This window comes from Peromyscus leucopus, chromosome 8b, assembly GCF_004664715.2.
Source record: "Peromyscus leucopus breed LL Stock chromosome 8b, UCI_PerLeu_2.1, whole genome shotgun sequence".
Lineage (NCBI taxonomy): Eukaryota > Metazoa > Chordata > Mammalia > Rodentia > Cricetidae > Peromyscus > Peromyscus leucopus.
This window is the reverse complement of record NC_051086.1, coordinates 10,621,310-10,643,991: the sequence shown is the minus strand read 5'-3', so window position 1 is coordinate 10,643,991 and position 22,682 is coordinate 10,621,310. Positions and strand designations below refer to the sequence as shown.

Genomic DNA, 22,682 nt, shown 5'->3' with positions numbered 1-22,682 from the left:
TCATGGAACTCAGCTGAGACTGCCCAATGGGACCTGGGATCCCTGACACCCACCTTCGTTCCTTTGCTTTTGAAACAAACCACTGACGACCTCTTCTGTTCTCTTCTCTTAGCTAAGTAGCAGCACAGTCCTAGAAGAGAGGGTGCCTAACCCTGGGGAGGGGAGTGAGGCCCGTGGTACGGGAGATACCCTGTTGTCTCAGAAAGACAACACCGGAAAAACTCCAGTCTCTAGAAAGGATGTAGGCTGGGATGGAGGACAGATATTCTACCCTGTAACTAGTTGGTACAATTTTCTCCTAATGAAAATAATAATAATAATAATAATAATAATAATAATAAAATAATACCTATTGATTTCTTACCCTGAGCCAGGTCCCACAGGCATTATTTCATTTCTTTCCATTTCCACAAGAACCGTACAGAGTACCCCCAGGATTCTCACCTCCTTTTAAAGGTAAAATAAGAAGCTCAAAGTGTCTGGTCACACAGTTGGGGGTTGGGGAGAGGGACAAGAGGGGACAAGAGACTCAGTCTAAGTCATAAGACAAGCTCTAGGAAGAGTCTTTCCCAGGAGCTCTGGAGACAGGGGAACACAGCCTTCCAAGGTACCGTCGGGACACTCCCCTGCTGGCCGGGGGCGGGGCACAGTGAAGTTGCAAATCTGTCTGGATGCTTCAACCCCAAACAAAAGCGTAAACGACTTCACCGAGAACTCGCACTACATAGCACTTGATCTACATGCCAAAGAATTGAACTATTCGTTATGTAACCAGTGCTGTTGTCACAGATGCACACCCTTAGAATTTTTTTTTTTCAAAGCAGCTTAAGTACGTATCGATTGAGAACTTTTAACTCTCAAAATGGAGGCGTCCCCGTATCTCTACAGGTATTTTAAATGAATTGAATTAATCATAGGCTTAAAAGTCTCTTGCGATCTTCGTTAACTTCCCTGGGTTTAATTAAAACATCTGTGCACTTTTAATTTATCGATTCATCCAACTCATATGTCATGTTTTTAACACACCCCAGCATGCTCTGCATCATTTTTAACCCGATTTCCACTTAACTAAAGCAATTAAATTCACCCCGGATTAATTAAAGCATCCATACTTTCGTGCTTAAGTCAGCGTGTGCCGCTTTCCCCACATGGCTCCTGAATGTCAGAGATTTGACACACCTGATGAGTTTTTTGTCCTTCTGGTAATTCTTCCCTGAGTCGCTTTCTTGCTTAAATGTGCCATTTGACAGACCGGGAAGGAGGAAGTTGGTGCTTCAGAAGCTGCCCCACCCCCATCCTGGCCCCACCCCCTACCCCACCGCACCCCACCCCACGCCACGCCACCCCGGAGCCAGAAGCTCTGCCTCTCTGCATTCCATCACTGAGAGTCCCAGTACATGCGGCCCCTCCCACTGAATGCCTGAAGAGTCGGGACAGCTTTTCTCCTCCTTAATTTTACTTCCCAACTTTCCCATTCCTTAACAGGCGAGGAAAACCGAGGTGCTGAGATAAACGGGATACTCCATCGGGCAGGGGGCTGTGTATAATGACACAGCATCTTTCTGGATGTTAGCTGGGATTCCCCTCCCCACCCTCTGGACCCCCCCCACCCCACCCCACCCCACCCCCGCACAGTCCCGGCACCCCTAAACCCTGGCAGCCCTTCCAGGCTGTGAGCAGCTTTTTTAGTTTGACTTCCAATCTGAGAAGCCTAAAATTACATCTTAATAGTATTTATATCTATGTATAATTGTTAAAGAACCTGAATATCTTTGATATTGTCAAGCTGTGTTATTTCTGATGTACACTTTGCCCGCTTTTCCATTTGTCTGTCTCTTTGCATTGATTTATAAAGTTCCTTGTACATGTTAAATAGTAAATTTTGTTCTGTAAATCACGTTAAGATCTGCCTTCCCAATATTGCTTATGACCTGGTTTAGTTTCAGGCCAGTATCCACTGTCAAATAGATTTAGATTTTGTGCCATCAAACTTAATCACCCTTCCTTCATGTTTTCTGGAATGTATAGATCTTTCATATATCCTGAAGAAAACAAGATTACGCTCCAGTGTTTTCTGATACTTCCACTCTTTACACGGTATAGAGTTTATTTTTTGATATGGGGTACAATAAGGGCCAACTTGGCTGTGCAGCAAATGAAATGCCACTTACAGGGATGTTGAAGAAGTGAAGCTGGTCTTTCCTAACTCCATTTTTTGCTCCTTGAAAGAAAGTGGAAGACTAGTTTGTTTGGGGAGCTTCAGCTTTGCTTGGCCTCCATGACCCAACTGTTATATCGCTGATTGCTCTGGAGGGTGGGGGCAGCTTCTCCTTCACATCACCACCACCACCACCACCACCACCACCAAGCCTGTCTGTTAATAGTATTGGGTTACCTGTCCATAGTTGCTGCCTTGCCCGGAGTGAAGGAAGGCATGCAGTGCACACTGCAAGTGTGACAATTTACCTAGGTCTAGGGTATTCTCAAGTCTCTTTTCTAAAAGAGTAGCCACAAGTGTGTGTGTGTGTGTGTGTGTGTGTGTGTGTGTGTGTGTGTGTGTGTGCAGCACCAAGCATGGTGGCTCACACCTGTAATCCCAACTTTCAGGAAGCTGAGTCAGAAGGTTCCAAGTTTGGGGCAAGCCAGGGTTACACAGTGAGCTCTAGGCTAACCTGGGCTATAGATGAGAGATCCTCTCTCCAAAATAAATCAAGTAATAAAACATTTAAAAACCAGCTTTCAGGTCACTTCTTAAAGAGCATCATTTGAGAGTGCCCCTTCACAACAAATCCAGCTCCCCGATACCGTGTCAACTGTAGCCATTTGCCTCTCCCTTCCTATGAAGCCTCCCCGACAACCCCTCCATCCCTCTGAGTCTTCTCTCCACCCAATGCGGCAGGTAGACAGGATTTGTTTTTCTGAAAACACAAATGAGTAGTTGTTCCTGTAACTGCCTACCGAGTAAATAACACTGATAATTCGTCTCCTCCCTTACAGAGAAGCTGGGAAGGGGGAACTCCAGCTTGATCATTAAAATGAGCTTTACACCATTTAGGTGACTCTAAATTGTGTCATTTTTTTGTCATCAGCCTGTTAACTTGTCAGTCGTTAGTGGCAGCCGTAATTTATTTTTCTTCTGCGGGAGTCTTAAAGCTTCCATTTACTAGATTTAGTAAAACAGGAATAGTCAATTTGTACACACATTTTAATTAATTTTAAATAGAAGCTTGAATGCACAATGTTCTGCTCCTGGAAGGCTGTGGAATAAAGGAGAGAAACAGAGAAGGTACAGCATCTCACATCTGGGTCCTGGACAGTCAGGACCAACTTCCACCCACACCCAGAGAGGACCAGGAAGGAAGCTGACGCGTTCTTTCCACTGGGGCCACCTGGCACTCTTTTTGTTACAGGGGTAGTGTGTTTGCATACATGTGCACATGTGTATACACAATGACACATGTGTGAGAACTACAGCTTTTTTTTTTTTTTCTTTAAATCACATCAACCCTCCAGCCAGGTTGGGGATCCAGTTGGAAAGATCATAGGAGCATTCATTACTTGTCTGGGAGGTATCAGTTCCTACAATGATTCCTTGGTCATGTGACATCATTTCCCCCCTCACATCCATTCTGAGAGACAAGTTTTTAAAGAGGATGCTGAATACCCAAGAAGCTTAATCGCTGTTTTCAAAGCCCACAGCTGACACGCGAAGACAAGCTGCCGAACCCGGGACTTTCTGGCACCAGAATTGTTGCCCTTTTCACTTCTACTTTGTGCTGCTTCTTGGTGGGATGTGGAGTCCAAATAATTTTCCTGTTCTCTCTTAAAAGATAATGATCATTACGCGATCACACACAGAAAAAAATTAAATATGAGTATTTGTCCACACCAGAGGCTGCCAGTTCCCACTCAGCTTCTCCAGTGTGGACAAGTCTGAGCCACACATATGTATTTTGGGGCCCTGGGATGGGTTGTGTCTGAGAATCAATTACAGGAAGCATTCCTGGCTTTCCATGTTTTGAACCCAGTGACGACGACGACGACGACGACGACGAGCAGGCTTCATTCTTGGAGTCAGTGGCCATGAGTTCCTTGAGTTCTGCTCTTCCAGTCAGCCCCTGTGGGGGTTTTTAATGTGCCCTGCTTTCCAGCCAACATCAGTGTCTTGCCTCTCTGACCACAGTCCCAGCAAGCTGGCATCAAACAAATTGAGAAAGGGCTACATTTAGGAACACCGTGACCTGACTCATTTTCACTTTTTCCCTGAGTCATTTAAGTAGGTCACATTTTAAACTTGATTTCCCAGGCATCTGATTTTAGATGAAAACCAATTCTTATTTTCTAGACAATTCTATTTTTCCCCCACCACTTAGAGTTTGTGCAAAAGAAAAGGAGAAAATAATTCTTCCTTTTATCAACTAATATAGACAGTAATCATTTATTCCTTCCCCTACCTTGTAGGAGTAAAAATGATGGAGTGGGGCACAGTGGTGGGGATTCGAGGTCTTGTCTTCTATCCAGGTAGCCCATCCAAATATACAATATGCAGATCAGAAACAGTCTTGGAAGGCTAAACATTGTATAGATGCATTTCTCTCTGCTGCTTATTTCGAGCATGAGGGTGGAACTGGGGTGAGAAACGATGCATATTCTAGTCTTCCTTCTGGAGATCTTTCCATGTGACCCAGATCAGAAATGGCAAGTAGGTTTTTCTCTTGAATGCCAACTCACCCTCCTTGCAGGTCTTAGCCTGGGCATTAAGATGGTTTTCAGGCTCTTTCTAGGCTCAGAAGATACCATGATCCATTAATGATGTCTGCAGAGTCACAAAAGAGGGGATCCTAATCTGCTTGAATACATTTGCATTTCTCACCTTGAGCTAGGATGAACTGACATGGAACAAACTTACTTTGTCTCCAGACCTCTCAAGACCTCAAGGAAGTACATCATTTCTCTTGCTAGTTCACATTTGCACAGTCCCTATTTGGTGTTCCAAGCTCTTTTCTCTACCCTCCAGGACAATCAGTATCTCTAGTAACTACAGAATCCCCTGCTTAACATCCTATGTGTTAGAAGCATGCACCCTCCGCTATCTAAAAGGTTTATCTGAATTCAATATGTGCCTTTGATGTCATTTGAACTCATTCCTCTCTAGATACTTCATAAGGATAAGAATTTTGGAAATAATATCCCCAACACTTTCTACAAATGCCCTCTTATAAAGTATTTGGGAAGATAATATCTCATCCATCATATGCCAACTGTTGAGATGTTTTATTTCAAATCAGTTTGAAATTGAGGGGGGAAATCCATTGTGTTTGCAACGTGAGGCCTATTTGAGGCATTGCTCTTTCTCTGTCTTTCATAAATACTCCTTGGTGCTTTCCCATAAACCCTCAGATATCAAGAATGCAGAAGTTTTTACCCAAGCCAGTCAGCATTATAGAACTCAGCATTGACAGGAAATCATCTTTGGTAAGCACTGTGCCTGTCCGCAAGAAGGTTATCATGTCCCCAGAAAGTCAGACACTCACAGAGGGAAGTTAATGACAGTACCATGATCACAGAAAGGATGAGTAAAGCAGGGTGGGCAGTGGATTAAGTAGTGATCGGACTGACAACACAGTCTGCTCAGGGAATGGTTTTGTATGTATGCACCATCCATGAAGAATTCTCAGAACCTGGGCTCAGAATCACAGACAGCACCAGTAGCCACTGAAACACCTACATGGGTCATATCTGAAGGTCTCTTCCTGAAGTTGTGTGCTGTAACTGGGGCAGCTAGAGAAACATTCTATTTAAAAGACAGGTTGGAAATGCAGGCTCATTGCAAATCACTGACAACAGGACAAGTCTAAAGCCTAAAGGAGCACACTAAAAGCCCCTTGTAAATAAACTCTGGAACTGAGAAGTGGTGCAATTGAGGCCAACTTAGTAAAGTGTAGCTGGAGTTTTCCTGTGTCCACCAGGCTTCTGCAGCCGCTCAGACCCAAGTAAACAAACAGAGACTTATGTTACTTATAAACTGTACAGCCATGGCAGGCTTCTTGCTATCTAGTTTTATATCTTAAATTAACCCATTTCTATATATCTATATCTTGCCATGTGGCTCGAGGCTTACCGATATCTTTACATCTTACTTCTCATGGATGCAGTGGCTGGCCGCGTCTCCTGACTCAGCCTTCCACTTCCCAGAATTCTCCTCTCTCCTTATCCCCGCCTATACTATACTTCCTACCTGACTACTGACCAATCAGCGTTTTATTTATCAATCAATCAGAGCAACACATTCACAGCATACAGAGTGACATCCCCAGCAGTAGAAGTAATGGAATTCCAGACAATCCCCACAGACTTTTGAACATTCATCCCATAAGCAAAGGCAAGAGGTGGGGATTGTTCCAGATGGCATGCTTTGGGCCTGCCTTGATCCTTCTCTTGTTTTTAATAAGTCAGGTTTGTTTTATCTTCCTAATTTAATCCATGTGTTCTCCTTTGAAATAGATACACTTATTTCTTCATGGTACCGATAATAAACTAAGGCAGAGAGAGATTCATTGACTCAAATGTGTCCAGAACAGGAGTCAACTTATCTGAGGATAAAATAATAAGTAAAATACACCCAGACACCCAGTGCCATAGCATCTATAACAGAATGCTTCTCTAAGAGCACAGCTGTGGCGTGTGTTCACCTGGGTTCCAGCTGGGCCCTGCTTGTGAGCCTTGTGATAAGATCACCAGCCTGAGCCTCCAGTGCATGGGGGGGGGGGGGGATCCTGATCATAGCTGCCCCTCACAGGGTGGTTCTGACCATTCAGTCAGGAAAGGCGCAAAGTATCCTCTGCTGTGCCTGGCCACACATGGTCAGGAGCCGCTGACAGCCATGGCGTTTCTGTTGTTTTGTATTTGAAGGTGACGACGACACACCTCTGTGGCTAAGTCCTCAGCCTACAAGATTGTATGCAAAGCTGCGGCACCAGACAGACACGGCCCTTCAGATGTCGATCCCCTGTGACCTGGTGTTCTATCTTTGGTTTTACAGCTGCCTGCCCCGTCCTGTGCAGTGGGAATGGACAGTACTCCAAAGGAACATGTCAGTGCTACAGCGGCTGGAAGGGTGCCGAGTGTGATGTGCCTATGAACCAGTGCATCGATCCTTCCTGTGGGGGCCACGGCTCCTGCATTGATGGGAATTGTGTGTGTGCTGCTGGCTACAAGGGGGAGCACTGTGAGGAAGGTAAGCGCTGGGAGTCGGCAGGTCAGCTGCTGGAGAGCTCTGCAGGGCTTGACCTTGGCCAGAGAGTCCGGGACTGGGCTCCTTGGATTGCCAAGAAAACCTCACTTGGTGTTTTGCACCCAAAATTTCAAACCCCTGGGCTGTGGTCAACTTCTTTAGTTGTAGACTAGGAAAGGCCTACAGAGATGGTTCTGGAAAGAATGTTTTGTTTTATTCTGCTTGACAGACAGTAGCTACTTTTCTCTTCCTCCTTGAGTTTTCTCTTTCTTTTACTCTCTGCCTCTGTCTGTCTGTCTGTACTCTTTCCCTGTACTCTTCCTTCTCCTTCCCTCTCTTCTCCAGATCTTTTGGAAAACATTTATTTGTGTGTGTGTGTGTGTGCATGTGCATACACTCTCTCTCAACTCATGCATACAACACACGTGTGGTGGTCAGAGTGCAGCTTACAGGAGTTGTCTCTCTTCATCTACCATGTAGGCTTTGGGGATTGATCTTGCGTCCTCAGCCTCGGTAGTAAGCAGCCTTACCTGCTGTGCCATCCTGCCAGGCCCCCTCTCCAGATCTAATGCCCTCTTTTCTTCTGCTTCATTTAAAGTCCTCTAATTGAGAATTTCTGGAACTATCTAGAGAAAGGAAAGCAGGATTCCTAAGCGCCCCCTCTCACCCTCAAAGCTGGCTTCTTGGTGTTCTTATGATTGGGCTTCTTTCTTCTTGGTATTCTTAGGCCCATGCACATCTCTGTAAATATTTCAACAAAACCTCTTGCCCTTGGAGAGCAGACAGGCTTGAAAGACTGTACGTATGTGGGTCCTTCTGAGATCCCGCCTACAGCAAACAGAGAATCAAAGAAATCAGAGCAACAAAGCTATGCAGCTAGGGAAGGCCTATGACTCAGAGCAGCCCTCCTCCACTTCCGTCACATTGCCTTATCCGTAGATATACCCAGCAGGCCTCCCTTAGAAGACCCCTTACTCCAGTGTGTCTACAACTGTGGCCTCAGAAGAGGCAGCTTCTACGACTTTATTCTTCGACAAGTTTTCAATATGTCAGCAGTAATACCCTTAATGTCACCCAGAAGTCTGACCCCCAGGTCTCCCCTTGCTCCATTCACTATGCATTTCCCCCCTCTATTATGAAAGGCAGCCTCCCTGTGTTTTATACCATAAAACCAAACTGGGAGTTGGGATGGAGGAAATACTGATTTAATAACCCTGCTGGAAAGGTTCAAGTGCCTGACGATGAACAGATTACGGGAGGCAAGGCTGCATTTGCTGAAAACATGGGAGAGGTCAATACTATGACAGCGAAGGTTCAGACAACCTTCTGCATATACTGCTGGGCAGTAGCTAAGTACCGGGACAGGGTGTTGCCAGTCTTTGGGTATTTTTTTTTCTTCTCTCCAGGAAAGATGATATATATTAATGGAATGTTCACTAGTTCCTAGACTTTCTTACTCTCCCAGGCAGTCTTATGTAAATGTTCAGAGCGAATCAACCATCCCATGAAACTAGTAAACCACGTGGAGTGTTGTAGAAGGATGAGATCTCCCCTATCGATCTCTGCTACCCAAAAAGAATGGACAGAGGTGATGCATACGCTGTTTTCAGAAGAGGAAATGGAACCAGAACACCTGAGTCAGCACTTTTTCTTCCATTTAGCTTTGTTATTTCTGCTATTCATCACAGTCATAATGTTTGAATGCTTTACCTGAAATGGCAAGGGAATCAATAGTTACCCTCCTCTGTTTTTGCTGCATAAACATTGTTGTACTATTAACAAATGTGTGCAAGAAAATGAAAGAATGTCTTCTTGAGCTACAGCAGGATGATGTCTGGGGAAGTGGGAAGGAGAGGGGAACTGACAGGCTAGTTTAAGTCAGCCATGTTTTTATGTCAGTTTCATGGTTGAGTCATTTTTCAATGACATTTAACTTCATAAATGTAATTCATGGTTCTTCGGGGGTTCGTAGTACATATTGTTTGTAAAGCCTCCTTTGACCTCCTTTTCCATCCTTGGGGATAGAAACTGCATTCACAACCCGTTTTGTCAAAACCTACAGAGGACCCCAGACCAAATGAGTGCTAATTCCAGCCTTCAGGAACTGGTGTTTCAAGGGACAGGATACTTAACTGAGCAAGACCAATGTCCTCCTTCTAAGTACAACTGTGTCTATTTATAAAACTTCATAAAACCACAGAGGCTCTCCTGCCTGTTAAAGACTCTAAAAACATGGCCAAAAGACCATCTGATGGAATTGGAACCAAATTTAAAATTTATTGTAAAACCATTTCCCTTAAAGGTTTAGATTTGGTTATTCCATCAGCCACTGTAATCACAGAGCACCAAGGGCATATTTACTGATACCACTGACCAGAGAAAATGTTGGCTCGTATTTCTAGACACTATAAATGGCCTTTTGATGACATTCTAGTACTGAGGTAATAAATCTCAGTGGATTTTCCTCTGTTCTTCTTACCATAATTCAAGACAAAGAAAGCCAGAAATATATATATTTCTGTCAGAAAAATCTCCTCTCTCTCTCTCTCTCTCTCTCTCTCTCTCTCTCTCTCTCTCTCATATCTCTCTTTCTCTGTGCATCTACTTTCATTATCTCTTGAGTTTTCTTATTATCTTATGTTTTCTTATTTCATCCTTTTAAGGAAAAGATTGTGATACATTTTTAAAATATTTTATATGTTTATCTCACCAAACACTTTAAATGATTAATTATAGACCCAGCATTTTTAGGCAATAATATACAGTGTATTTTATGGGTATTTTGATTTTGGCTTATTAGAAATGGGAACATCATTTTTAAAAAAAAACTAAACTGCAAGATCTCCTTTAGGAGAAGAATATGAACATTATTGGTTCAGGATGAATAAGTTCACATATTGCCAATGCTAAAAACATATTATTCCCAAAACAAAAAATAATACCAGCTAGATGTGGTGGTACACACTAGAAATACCAGGACTTGGGAGACTGAAACAGAAAGATCACAAATGTAAGGCTAGCCAGGGCTATATAGTAAGTCCTAGTCCTGCTTGCGATATATAGCAAAATGCTGTGTTGAAAAGGTAGAAGAAGGATAAAGAGAGAGAGAACGGCACCATATCTCTTTCTAATCGGCCCTGGACATCTACTTTGCTAATGACACATGCTTATGGCAGTCTGTCATTTGTTCCTACGTAAATTGTAAACACAGCGTGCACCCTCACCCATGCCAGGTTGGAAACACTGTAACTAGCACATAACTCCTTCATAAATGTCTTTTATGTATTTAAACCTCATTTCAAACTTATATACAGATGTGCCCCCCACCCCATGTGGAACCAATTTGAAGGTATCAAAGGGTTTGCATCACCCAGAGTTCAATTCCTCCAACCATATGGATTCCATTCTAAAGCAACTGTAACAATTTTAAGTAATACTATGAACATTAATAACTAATAATAGATCACTGAAATTCACCTTTCTGGGTGAAGAAAAAGTCACTGTTTTCCCCATGACTCAAACAATTTGGAACTGACTTCCATAAATGATATCTTCCTGAGAAAATCCAAACAGAATTCTCTTAATACGGAAAATTGGTTTTCCCTCAAGAGAGAGATCTTCCTTGAGAGCTTTATGGGACATTGTGATTTCTAATCAATTCATAGTCTTCTGGTCTGACTCCCTAAGGACTAGAGTTTATGACACAGATTCTTTCAATGATGTCATATTTAGAGTCAATGTATTGTCAGTATTAAAACTTACAGAACCATCATATTGTACTTAAATAAGAAAGGAAGAAGGCACCCAACATTGACAATAGAGCAAGCACTCTTATCTAGAGTGGCCATCTCATGACTAAGGGGCCAAAAGTCTTGCAAATTTCCATCTTGACATGAGGCAAGGAGAGAGGACAAGGTATCCTCTGAGGATTTGAACCACAAAGTGGCACAAATACACAAAGACATTGAATTATTGCCTGAATGGCCCCAAAAAGTTACAAGTGAAGAATTGAAATTAGTCTTCATTTGTCTCTGTCTTACCCCCAGGAGACAATAGAAGTAACCATTCAGTGTGGCCCAATAGGCCTGATTTCAAATCATAGAAAAACTTGTCTCTCTCAATAAAGAAGACAGAGTTCCACAAAGCAACAACTGAGCCCTCTGTGAAAGTCTCATGCCCCATGTTAACCCACATTATACCAAACTTTCTTCTCTACATGCCATGGGAGCCATCCCTGGGACCCTCTGAGGAAGCCAGTCCGTCTGTTGAAACACCTATCTATCTTAGCATGCAGACTGATAGAGATCTAAGCTTTGAGATCATATCCCCATATTAAAGCTCCTATTCTCAGTAACTGCCCCTAGCAACTTGTCCTTGCTTTGGCTTGATTCTGGAGTGATTATTTCCAAATTCCATCTGATGTGTAGCCACTCAGATCTTGAGAATGGCCAAGGAATCAGACTACAAAACACACAGGGGCAATAATACATGGACTCTACTATTAACCTGCCCAGTAGACAGTCTTGGGGAGGGCCATTGTTATGGTTGAAAACACTGGCCCATCCACACTACTCAGGACCACCTGAGTTACACACCCAACTTCACCTCCTTGCACCATGCAGCCTCACTCACCCCCTCAACAGGTGTGTGCTCAGAGAGAGACACTAATTCTAAACTTAGCCTAAGTGAAACAATTAGGAGAGCGACTCATTTACGAGTTTCATGGGTTTTCTTTTTAATCTTTTGTTCTCGTTTTGAAATCAAGGTCTCATGAGGTTAGAATGAGCCTCTCAGCCTTCTCTTAGAGCAAGGGTAATCAGGCTTGGCTATACATGCAGAAGACACCACATGTATTCCCTGATCCTGCTGTGGATCAGCCAAGGTTGAAGGTTAGAAAGTCCAGCAATCGAAAAGTATGATGGTGTACCTTCCTAGCTGTGAAGGATCTAGAGCTGACTGTGCCTAAGGAATTCCCTTACATCTCCTGTATCTTCTTTACATTTTGAGATTTGGTATTCCAACATAAAAATCCTTTTTTTTATGGCTGCCAAGGGACCACCTGAGTAATATGTAGACACCTTCATTTGCTTGTGTGGGAAGGGGTCAGGGCCTTGGTGGCCCCTTCTTCATGACTGATCGGTGTTTCTTCTCTTGTTTCAGTCGACTGCTTGGATCCCACCTGTTCCAGCCATGGTGTCTGTGTGCATGGAGAGTGTTTATGCAGCCCTGGCTGGGGTGGTCTCAACTGTGAGCTGGCAAGGGTTCAGTGCCCAGACCAGTGCAGTGGGCATGGCACTTACCTCCCTGACTCCGGCCTCTGCAGCTGTGATCCGAACTGGATGGGTCCCGACTGCTCCGTTGGTAAGCCAAGAGATCGTCTCCTCACTTTCCCATACTCGAACCTTGTGTTGCATCACATTCTGGCTGGATGGAAATCTCGTCGTTACACGTGGGATAAGAGGGATTTTGGTCAGTCCTACAGTACCTTTCTCACTCGTCTCCTTAGCCATGGAGTTTGTGGTCTTTGCGAATGAAAAGAACAATCAAATGATTGTGTTGGTTCCTGTCCCTCTGTGGTCCCGTCACCACAAATGGATGACGGGCTCAGGAGGGATGCTTCTGCTTGCATTATAGGCTTTCTTATGTACACTCCCTAAAGGTAGCAGAAAACAACACAGAACAATTCAGTCCTAGACAAACAGAATAGAATGTCCTATAAAACAGAAAAGAGGCTCCCTCGGGGTGTCGTGTGAACATGTTATAAAGCTCTGCAGTTCTCCAGTGACAGGGAAATAATGAAGTTATGCTGTACACTTTATTTTCCTAAAATTAAGAGTATGTGTCTTACTTCCCAAGTGACCTTAAAAAAAAAAAAAAAATGGAACAGTTCAACAGTTCAAGCCGGTCCCAACCCCTTCCCAAGAAAGGTTCTGTTCACTGACGAGTGCCTATCCAAGCAAGCCATCATCATGTCGCCCCCTTCCTCGGGGTGCTGAGACAGCTTGTCAGCTTGCCGTGACAATCATAAAGGGAGAGATGTGAAGCTTTGCCTGCAATGAGGAAAGTAATGAATCTTTCATTCCAAAAAAAAAAAAGGAAGGGAGTCGGCCCCCTCACCTCTGGCTTCATCTGCTGGTGGTCCTGGCAAAGTTCTGCAGAGGGTGGGGGAGACGCAGGGTCCCAGCCCCAAGCCCCAGTTACACTGCAGACACGCTGTGACTTTGGGCAAGTCACTGCCCATCCCGGCCTGGTCTCCCTTCCCTTGGCATGACGAGCCATGCCTCCCTCAGTGGGCTGTTGTAAGGATGAATGTCTGGCACGTGCTTGTCCTCGCGTGATGGGTTTGGAACGCCAGCGTGAATATCTGTCTGTCTGTCTCCTCCCCCACTCCCCCCACAAAAGACTTTGAGCTCCTTTGAGAAAGAGGCTGTGCAAGTGCAGCGTAATTTTCAGGGTTTATCTTTGCCGCAGAGTGCTGAACTGGGGAACCTGTAGGTCTACAGGCATTGTGAGGAATGGAGCAGCATGGACCCCAGCAGGCTTCAGTGGCTTGGTCAGTTCAGACTCCCCCAGCTGACTAGGGAGCCAGAATCCACCAGATAGTTCTTTTGCATGGGGTGTACCTCCTGGTCAGCTTCACTAAGCAGCAGCCACTGCCCGACCTCCTCTCAAATGGTCTCAGTATCTAGAAGAGCTGTTGCCACGCTCCAGCGGGTATCCAAACCACCCAGGGGGCTTGTGAGAGTGAATTGGTGAGTCCAGCTCCCGACAATACATCTAGTTGATCCAACCTGAGCACAAGGATTGGCATTTCTTTCCATTTCTGACAAGTTCCCAGGTGATGGCAATGCTGCTGGCCCAGTAGCCACAAGTTGAGGACCACTGCTCTAGATGAAGAAAAAATAAATAAATAAATAAATTGAAAGTAGCAAAATGACTCCCCAGCCAATGCGGGAGAGACAAACCTGCAAAGACGCTAGGGCTGCTGGGCCTCAGGCCGGCTCCGGCTCGAGCCATGTGTGTGGTCTGGCTTCCATGAAGGACTTCACCCCGCTGTGGTGTTGAGCTGTAATCATTGTTTTTCTTCCAGAAGTGTGCTCAGTAGACTGTGGCACTCACGGCGTCTGCATCGGGGGAGCCTGCCGCTGTGAAGAGGGCTGGACAGGCGCGGCTTGTGACCAGCGCGTGTGCCACCCCCGCTGCATTGAGCACGGGACCTGTAAAGATGGCAAATGTGAATGCCGAGAGGGCTGGAATGGTGAACACTGCACCATTGGTAGGCAAACGGCAGGCACCGAAACAGGCACATATTGCTTTATTTTCATAAATCGTAGATCGATAGTGACGGTCGCGCATTGCAACTGGCTGTTCCCTCAGGGACACATGTGCCCTCCAGCATCCCACTGCCTCTCCAAATCTCCGTGGGGTCAGGGAAAGGGGAAAGCGAGGCTCCACCATTGGAAAAGCCTTTCCCTTCTTGGCAGGATTGCATTTTGGGGTGGGAAGAGACCCAATCAGATAAGACACCTTATCCGAAGCACTCATCCTTGGGGAGGGAGGAATGCACACGCATGGGAAACTATCAGTGCCTGCAGCTGATAAGGCTACGCCCTTGTTCCCTGCTCTCGTTGGCCGCATCCCAGAATCCCTGGCGCTGGTACCACTGCGAACCTGTTTGTGGGAGCGTTTTTGGTGTACACAAGCCGTCCAGGTCCTCGGATAACCAGGCACAACTGCCAGAGATCTAAGCATCTTCTTGCTCACTCAGCCCGGTAGTTGACTCCTGAGCGTCCCCAAGGTCACTGCCACTAGAGCGTGGCTCCACCTCTGGGCCCGCTTCATTCTCCACTCAGCTACCGCTCACATAAGAACTGCTTAACCAAGAGTATTTGTGAGCCAGGAGTGGTGGCACACGCATTTAGTCCCAGCACTTGGGCGGCAGAAGCAGGCAGATCTCTGAGTTGGAGGCCAGCAGTCTGCAGAGTGAGTTCCAGGACAGCCAGGGCTACACAGAGAAACTCTGTCTCAAATACCTCCCCTGCTTACCACCCCTTTAAATAAAAATGGTAAAGGCCTGTTCTTTGTTACAAAGTGACCATTTTAAGGACCAGTACAGAGGCACACTCTATGATCCCAGCATTCAAGAGCTGAAATAGGAGGATCTTTAGTTTGAAGTCAACTTGAACTATATATTATGACCCCATCTCCCAAAATATAAATACATAATGGTTTTGAAGTTTTGGGTGGGTTATTTGTTTTTGTTATTTTGGTTTTTTGTTTGTTTGTTTTTTGATGTTTGTTGTTTTGTTTTGCTTTGTTTTGTTTTGGGGGGGAGTTTGTTTGTTGGTTTGTTTGTTTTGTTTTTGTCATTTTGTATTTGTTTTTCCATTCTTTTTGCCCGGGAAAGCACAGGCTGCTCTGAATGTGTCTAATTATCTCTTTGATGGAGGATTGGAAGCGGGTACTTTTTTTTCTTCTCAGAGAGTTAGGATTCCAAGGTAATCCACCGAACCCTTTTTTCCCCTCCAGTTTTTGCTTTTGTTGCTTTTCTAAGTCTGCTGTAGGGCTCCTCCACACCAGCCTTGATAACCTTCTAGGCTGCATAGACCCTGCAGGGGAGTTCCAACCGAGCAACGGCCTTCCCACTTCCAGTTCCTTTGATTCGAACCTGAGTGTGGAAGCCTGTCCTCTGTCCTAGCCCCAAAGCCCAACTTGGCCATCTAGAATGAGAGACAAGGAGAGGCTCTTGCACAGGGCTGACTGATGAGGTCAGACTCAGTTTCCCATGCTGTTCATTCGGGCAGTTAAACAGAGATGAAGTGAACTGATTCTGCATTCAATCTCCCTCCGTTCCATCTAATTGGCCACCTGAAGGGCAGCATGCCAATCAGGGCCATGACCATGGCACTGGGACCCTGCTGGGACAGTCCGTTGGCAGTGAATTGTTATTGCAATCTCTCAATGATGCTCCAGGTCCTGCATCCCCTGCGGCCACTCATCTCAACTCAGCTCCCTGCAGAGGCTGAGGGACAATTCACCAGACTTTCAGGGGAGGGATGTGCACAGCCCAAGACCAAGACAGTCCGTACAGTGGCTTCCACTCTTCAGGGGTTTTAGATGTGCTTCTGCATGCCTGGTGTGGTTTAAATAAAAATTTCTCCCCACCTTCATATCTCTGTTGTCCCTATTCCCTGCTTCCAGAAAGCTCTTGCCAATCAAAACCCCTAAAGTAAATGATCCCACATCTCTCAATTCATATACTTCAACTTTGGCTCCCCCTTTCCCTGTCTAGGAAGAAAAGGGCAGGGATAGTGTCTCCAGAGTGGGGCCTATTGGCTCTCACTCCTGTTGTGACCTATTAATTTTTTTTTTTGGGGGGTCTGGAAATAGTTCACAAGAGGGAAGAGCAGGTAGACCCTAGGGCAGGTGCTGGCCAGCTGTAGCCAAAGGGATAAACCTGGCCTGCTTCCAGGTTTTTCTATGGCTTGCTAACAAAGACCTGTTTCTGACAGTTTTGAAGCCTTGATAGAAATACAGCAAAAAAAGAAAAAAAAATTTTTTTTCTGACATTTGACAATTCTATGAAATTCAAATTTCAGTGTCCACACACAGAGCATTGGTAGAGGACAACCACACCAGTTCTTTGGCATCTTGCTAGTTGCCAGATACACCTCAGCATTGAGCAATCACAATAGAGGATAAAAACCCATAAAACTAATTGTTATCTGGCCCTTTAACAAAAAGTAACTAAACTCAAAATGAGAAAATTGCCTGAGACTAGATGAAGAGAAAGGTGAAAAGAAAGGCAGGTGGACGTCCTTGTGAGGAGGAGACACCACCAAGGGTGGCTTGACAGATCTTACGGCCAAAGGAAAAGGGGGAGAACCCACAGACTAGGCGTGAGGGAAGACCAGACACAGGAGCCGAGAGAGATGTCTCTGGAGCCTTTGAACAAGAAATGGACCAATGGCAGCTTTGATCTCTGGGAGGACAGTGAGGTCGTGGCGAGCAGGAGAGCTCAGGCACTTCAGACAAGCGGGCCCTTGGGTGCGATGACCGAGCAAAGGGTGTCTCCACTACTTGAAGCATTCGGCTCAAGTTTCACATCTCTGTGATCTGACACCCAGGAGTTCTTGAGGGATGTCAAGGAAGTGCCAATTTATATGCAGTGTGGCCCTTCAAGAGGGAAGAGATGCTGGTACAGGCAAGTCCCTGGTTCTGAATTAGGACAGCCAGTGATGGAAGAGTCTGTTCTAAGGAAGTTGTTAAGACTGTGATTGCCAAAGCTTTTTCTTGGGAGAAATCAGGGCTCCCCAGCTTGGTTAATAGGACCTGTGCTGTCTCTTCCATGTTTCCTGCTCTGTGTTTTCTCAAAAACAGCAAATGTCCCTTAGTTGTGAGATTCACTACTGGAAAGCTGGGGGAGAGGATCATCCATGCATAATTACTTCTCAAGCTTTCCAGCTACTGGCCCCTGGAGCTGCTTCATGGAGTTTTAGTCTTTTAGTTTAAACAGACATCCCTGTCATTTCATTTAAAGTAAATGCCACAATTTACAAGCCCAGAATCAGCCCTCCTCCTCAGGGAGACTGACAGTCGGAAGAAAGAGAAGAACTTAGGTCCTTTCCACACAGAGCCTCAAATGCAATGTTTTGAAGATAGAAAATAAATAAGAATGAAATGGCACTGGTCAGTAAACAGTGGGGTAAGGCAGGCTGGTGGGTGGCTGGTGTTGGGCGCTCAGGTTGTCTGCAGCCTGTTTTCAGAAGGTCGTAGAGAGACGGTTTCAAGGGAGTCCTTGCAAATAGTCAAGTGAACAATTCACATGAGCCTTTATAGGTTGCATTTATTGTACTGAAGAAGCAATAAGATGAGGAGGGAAGAAAAGAAAGAGACGTTGAAAGTACAGACTTCCAAAAGTCATTCAAGTGGAAGCCCCAGGGGCTCTCCATATTTGGTCAAATGCATTTCCCAAATTTGTAACCAAATTATTTTTATTTGGAAATTTAGTGTATTTAATTTAAATTATTAAAATTTAGCAATTTTATTGCTACAGATTTGAATCGAAGGTATAATGTGTTGGTGTTAACTGTAAAAGCTAAATTATCTGCCCAACAATGAGTCTTATGTTCGCTCCTAACAAGTTAAATATAAGGTCTAAAATCTATAGAACTGCATAGATAAGAATAGACTTTGAATCTAAATCACCACACTTCATGTATATCTTTGGAATATATTAGCATTATTTGGGTAAGGTGCAGTTTATTCCTATGAATAAATCAGAAGGCATATTGTGTGGTTAGAGGAGGTTTATTCCTTAAATGTGATTTTAAAATGGATTTCTGTTCCTATAAACTGCCACCTGCCTATCACCTGCCACCACCCCTTATTAATATGAAGGATTTAACATAAGAAGGCCAGCCAATGGCTATCACACCACAGCTTGATGGAACTATAGAATTTTTATTAGGTCAAATCACCTGAACTATAGTCAACCCAGATAAGCATTTCTTACCTAATAAAAAGGTGAACTGGGTGTTAGTATGTTTGAAAGGCAGAACAGTTGAGAAAATACAAGGAGATGCCAGCATTCCTGTTGCTAGGAAAACAAGGGCAGGTATCTGTGGATAGTGCACTGTTGTGATCCTCTGCTGGATGTAGGCCTCCTTCCCTGCCAAGTAACACAAAGTGACAGTCTAGGGACTCAGTCTACCAACACTGGTACTTTCTAAACCTGGTGAGCTGTTGAGGATTTGGGCAGCGTGTGCAATAGTTATTCCAACCTGTGTATTTTACCTCTGTGGTCCTGACCTCTGTTCATGTTTCAGAATTGTGACAACTTGATTCTCAGGGCCACAGGGGGCTGAGTGACCTGAGCTGGTGTCACATGTCAGAAGAGTTTTCTTTTCCATCTATTGCACTGGGCCCTTCTATTTTTCCTCTTTAATTGGTTGGGGAAAGAAAAGGTTTCTTGAGATGTTAATAAGGATAATGAATCTTTACCCAAGGTAAAACCATCCAGGCGACAATGAGATGTGCTGATTAAGTGATTGTCATCAGAAGGAGACAGGGTCACAGTCCAGGAGGGAGAAAGTCTCAGAACAATAGGGAACAAGCTTAGAGAAAAAGCAACTGTTAAAATTAGCCAACATCACACAAAGACAGCTGTCTCCGCATCTCATTCCGCCTTCCAGCCAAGTTAGGGAAACTGATGTAGATATTACCCCCCCCTTTTTTTAATGTAGCTATTATCCTTGGACATTGAGCTTTTGTGACAACAGTGAGGTCAAGCGGAGATGACTCTGTGGAATTGTCTTCACCACCATGTCCATGAAAGCAGCTGATAATCTGATTTGTGGATTAACCAAATCCTCCAGGTGTTCTTAATGAAACTATTTTCAGAATAGTGGCGGTCCTCCTCCTCCTCCTCCTCCTCCTCTTCTCTTCCTCCTTCTGGTAAAAACCTGAACCTTTATACCTCTTACTATTCTAGGCAAACTTTTAGAACAGTAATTTTCACCCCCACAAATTGGCCAAATGTAAGCCTTCTACCACACATTAGGAATGTCACATGCTCAGACATTCTCTTTGACCCTGGATCCCTAAGTCTATGTTTTCTATCTAAACCCAGAATAAGAAGTAGGAGGCAGAAGAGGCAAGGACACATTTTCAAGTCACTGTGGAAATATAAAATAAAATAACAAGAAATAATGGCTTTACACGCGATGAGATTCTCATCTCTGACAGGGATGGCTTTCTTAGCTGTTGAAGGAGGGCTTTCAGCATCAGCTGGAAAACGATGCAGTGGACACAGCTTTGTCCTAACGTTAGGAGTTGCTATTCCAGATTTCCAGGAAGAACATTTCTGGAAGGGCTTTCCGATGCAATCTGGTACTATCTAATCGTGACATGGCTTCTTATCAAGAAGAGAGGAGGGGAGGGATTCTGGGGAAGCTCAGATCATCCTCTGTACCACCTCCTGACAGTTTCAGAGGAAGTGGTCAGGATTTAAGCCTATAGCCAGGAGTGGCAGGTACAGACCCATCAAAAATAGTATGTATGTCTTAGTAGTGGGGACTTGATCCAAGAACTGCATGGTTAGATGACTTTGTCAATGCATGATAGAGTTCTTGTGCAAACTCAGATGACCTAGGTCAGTCATTCAATATGGCCTCCTAATGCAACTGAAAGCTATGGAAAGCTAGAGATATTGCTGCCTACAAAACATCATTTATAGTAAACAGTTTTAATAAGTGGGAACATGCTTCACAATAACAGAAACCAGTAACAATGGCATTTATTACCAAGGATTGTGTACTATTCAAAATTATAAGAGTTATTATACTTCTATTCCAACGACAGAATAGTGGGTTTGCTTACTCTAGCATCACCACACACATATGACTCATGAACATTTATGATATCACTAAGTGAGGAGGACAATTTAACTCTATTATAACCTATGGGGCCACCATCATATTGTTAATCACAATTTCATTGTGTCACTGATGAAAGACACAAGACTTCACACAAAGAAAGAACTGAATATGGTTCACTCTCAGGGCATAAGCCCATCAGGGAGAGTTCCAGCAGAAAGATTGCACACCCAAAAGCAAACATATGTAAGATCTGTTGAAAAGTAGAATAAACTGTCCTAGTATGTGCTGGGTACTCAGCAGCTGAGTTTTAAAAAGAATCAAGTCTGCGATTCTTGGATCTCTCACCACGTACACTACAGCACACCTGCACTACACCTCAAGACTTTGAAAGGAAAGTGAAAGATAGGCCTCGTGAGTTGAATTCCAGGATCTATTTATGATAGATCTCTCTCTCTCTCTCTCTCTCTCTCTCTCTCTCTCTCTCTCTCTCTCTCATAACTCATTCCTTATGGCATCATAGAAAATGCATTGGCCAGTGAAGGGGACATCTGTATTCTAGGCTTGACTGTGACAAATATAGTTCATGCACCCTAGAACATGTCACCAAAAGTCTCTAACCTCGGTGTCTTCATGCAGGAAATGTTTCATCAATGACACAATGAAATTGTGATTAGCAAGGGATGTATATATGATGGTGGTCCATAGATTATAATAGAGTTATATTGTTCTCCTCACTTAGTGATATCATAGATGTTAGAACATGTAGTTGCTTCCTAGGACATTGTATCTAAACACAAGATGCTGTCCATTGGGTGCAAATGCACTTCGTTGGATAGTTATATGAAGCTCTTAAGAATAAGTATCAGGAAAATATAACTACCACATCAAACCTCTGATTACATGGGTGTTATTGCTTAGGGATGTGCTGATAGAAGGTAGCGATATTAGGCCTGAGTAAATTTAAAGAAAAATATTAAGTAAATAACAGTGCAGATATTGCAAATATCACAAATGCACTGTGTGATTGACTGACTTTAGAATATACTTGAATAAGATGATCTCTAAGGACCCGTCCATTTCCAGGGTTTATTGCATGTGATACAGACTTGTGTGAATGGGCCACTCAAATGCAATCAAGCCCTTTTCTCTGCTGTAAGGCAGGTTTTCAATATATATTCCCATAACATACACAAAAGACCTTGCATTAAAGGGTTAGACTCCATGAGTGTTGCCCCATCTGATGGCATGCAATTGAAGCATGGAGAGCAGTAACAGGTGCTTTTGGTTAACAGTTCTTCATTCATCTGCTCCCCTTGGTTCCTGTTCATGCCCAGTTTGCCTGGAAATCTATCTCTGTGGATGTTGGGGTGTTTCCTTGCCTATGATGAAAAGTTATCCCCACTTCATCTATTTATATTTGTATTCCAATAGAAAATATTAAAGCAGAAGTCCATCTGTCTCCTCCCATTTTCCCTGGACTGGGAGAAATGCAAGCTTACTAAGGAAGCGCTGAAGGACATGGCTTTTGTGTAGGCCTGCTTACACTCAAATCCCGGCAGCTCTTAGCTTTGATGGACCTCTGTTTCATTGTCTGTAAGATGCGGAGTGCTAGTAGCACATCCTTCCTTGGGCTGGATGAAGAGTCTGTGTGGCACTGTGCTCAGTCTGATGTTAGACCCCTGTGGACATGAGCTAAAGTCATCATGACTGCTACTGTTGCCTGGCACCTATGTAGCATAAATTGAAGGGCAAGGAAGGATTCTGATTCTCCCATCTTTAGCTACCCTTCCACAAATCTTCCTCCAAACCCATCAAGAAGTTAGTGACATATCACAACCAACACCCCCTCCATTCATTCCCCAAACAAAGGTTTGTTCTGCATCTCATTTGTGGGGGCCCACAGAGGTTTCCTAGTGAGATCTGAGCTTGCTTTACCCAACAGGGCTCTGTAAGGGGATGGCTTAACCACGGGCATAGTTACCAGGTGTGTGGAAGGGTCAGCACTTGGGCTATGTGGTATGCTTTGATCTAGCAAAAGGGAGGTCTTTTGCCCCACCCCTTGGCATTCT

The 22,682-nt window shown here is 44.3% G+C and overlaps 1 protein-coding gene across 16 annotated transcripts in view; it reads left to right on the top strand.

Annotated features, from left to right (window-relative positions):
• The window catches only part of Tenm2 (teneurin transmembrane protein 2), a 1,236,692-nt gene that overhangs the window by 1,089,190 nt on the left and 124,820 nt on the right, over positions 1-22,682 (top strand). For 14 of the 16 annotated variants that reach the window (XM_028864303.2, XM_028864310.2, XM_028864309.2 and 11 more), the window contains 3 exons: positions 7,043-7,237; positions 12,395-12,595; positions 14,325-14,537. In XM_028864303.2, coding sequence (XP_028720136.1) covers positions 7,043-7,237; positions 12,395-12,595; positions 14,325-14,537 — 609 coding nt within the window. The remainder of the gene's footprint in view (positions 1-7,042; positions 7,238-12,394; positions 12,596-14,324; positions 14,538-22,682) is intronic. The other 2 variants (XM_028864308.2, XM_028864311.2) reach the window with 2 other exon arrangements.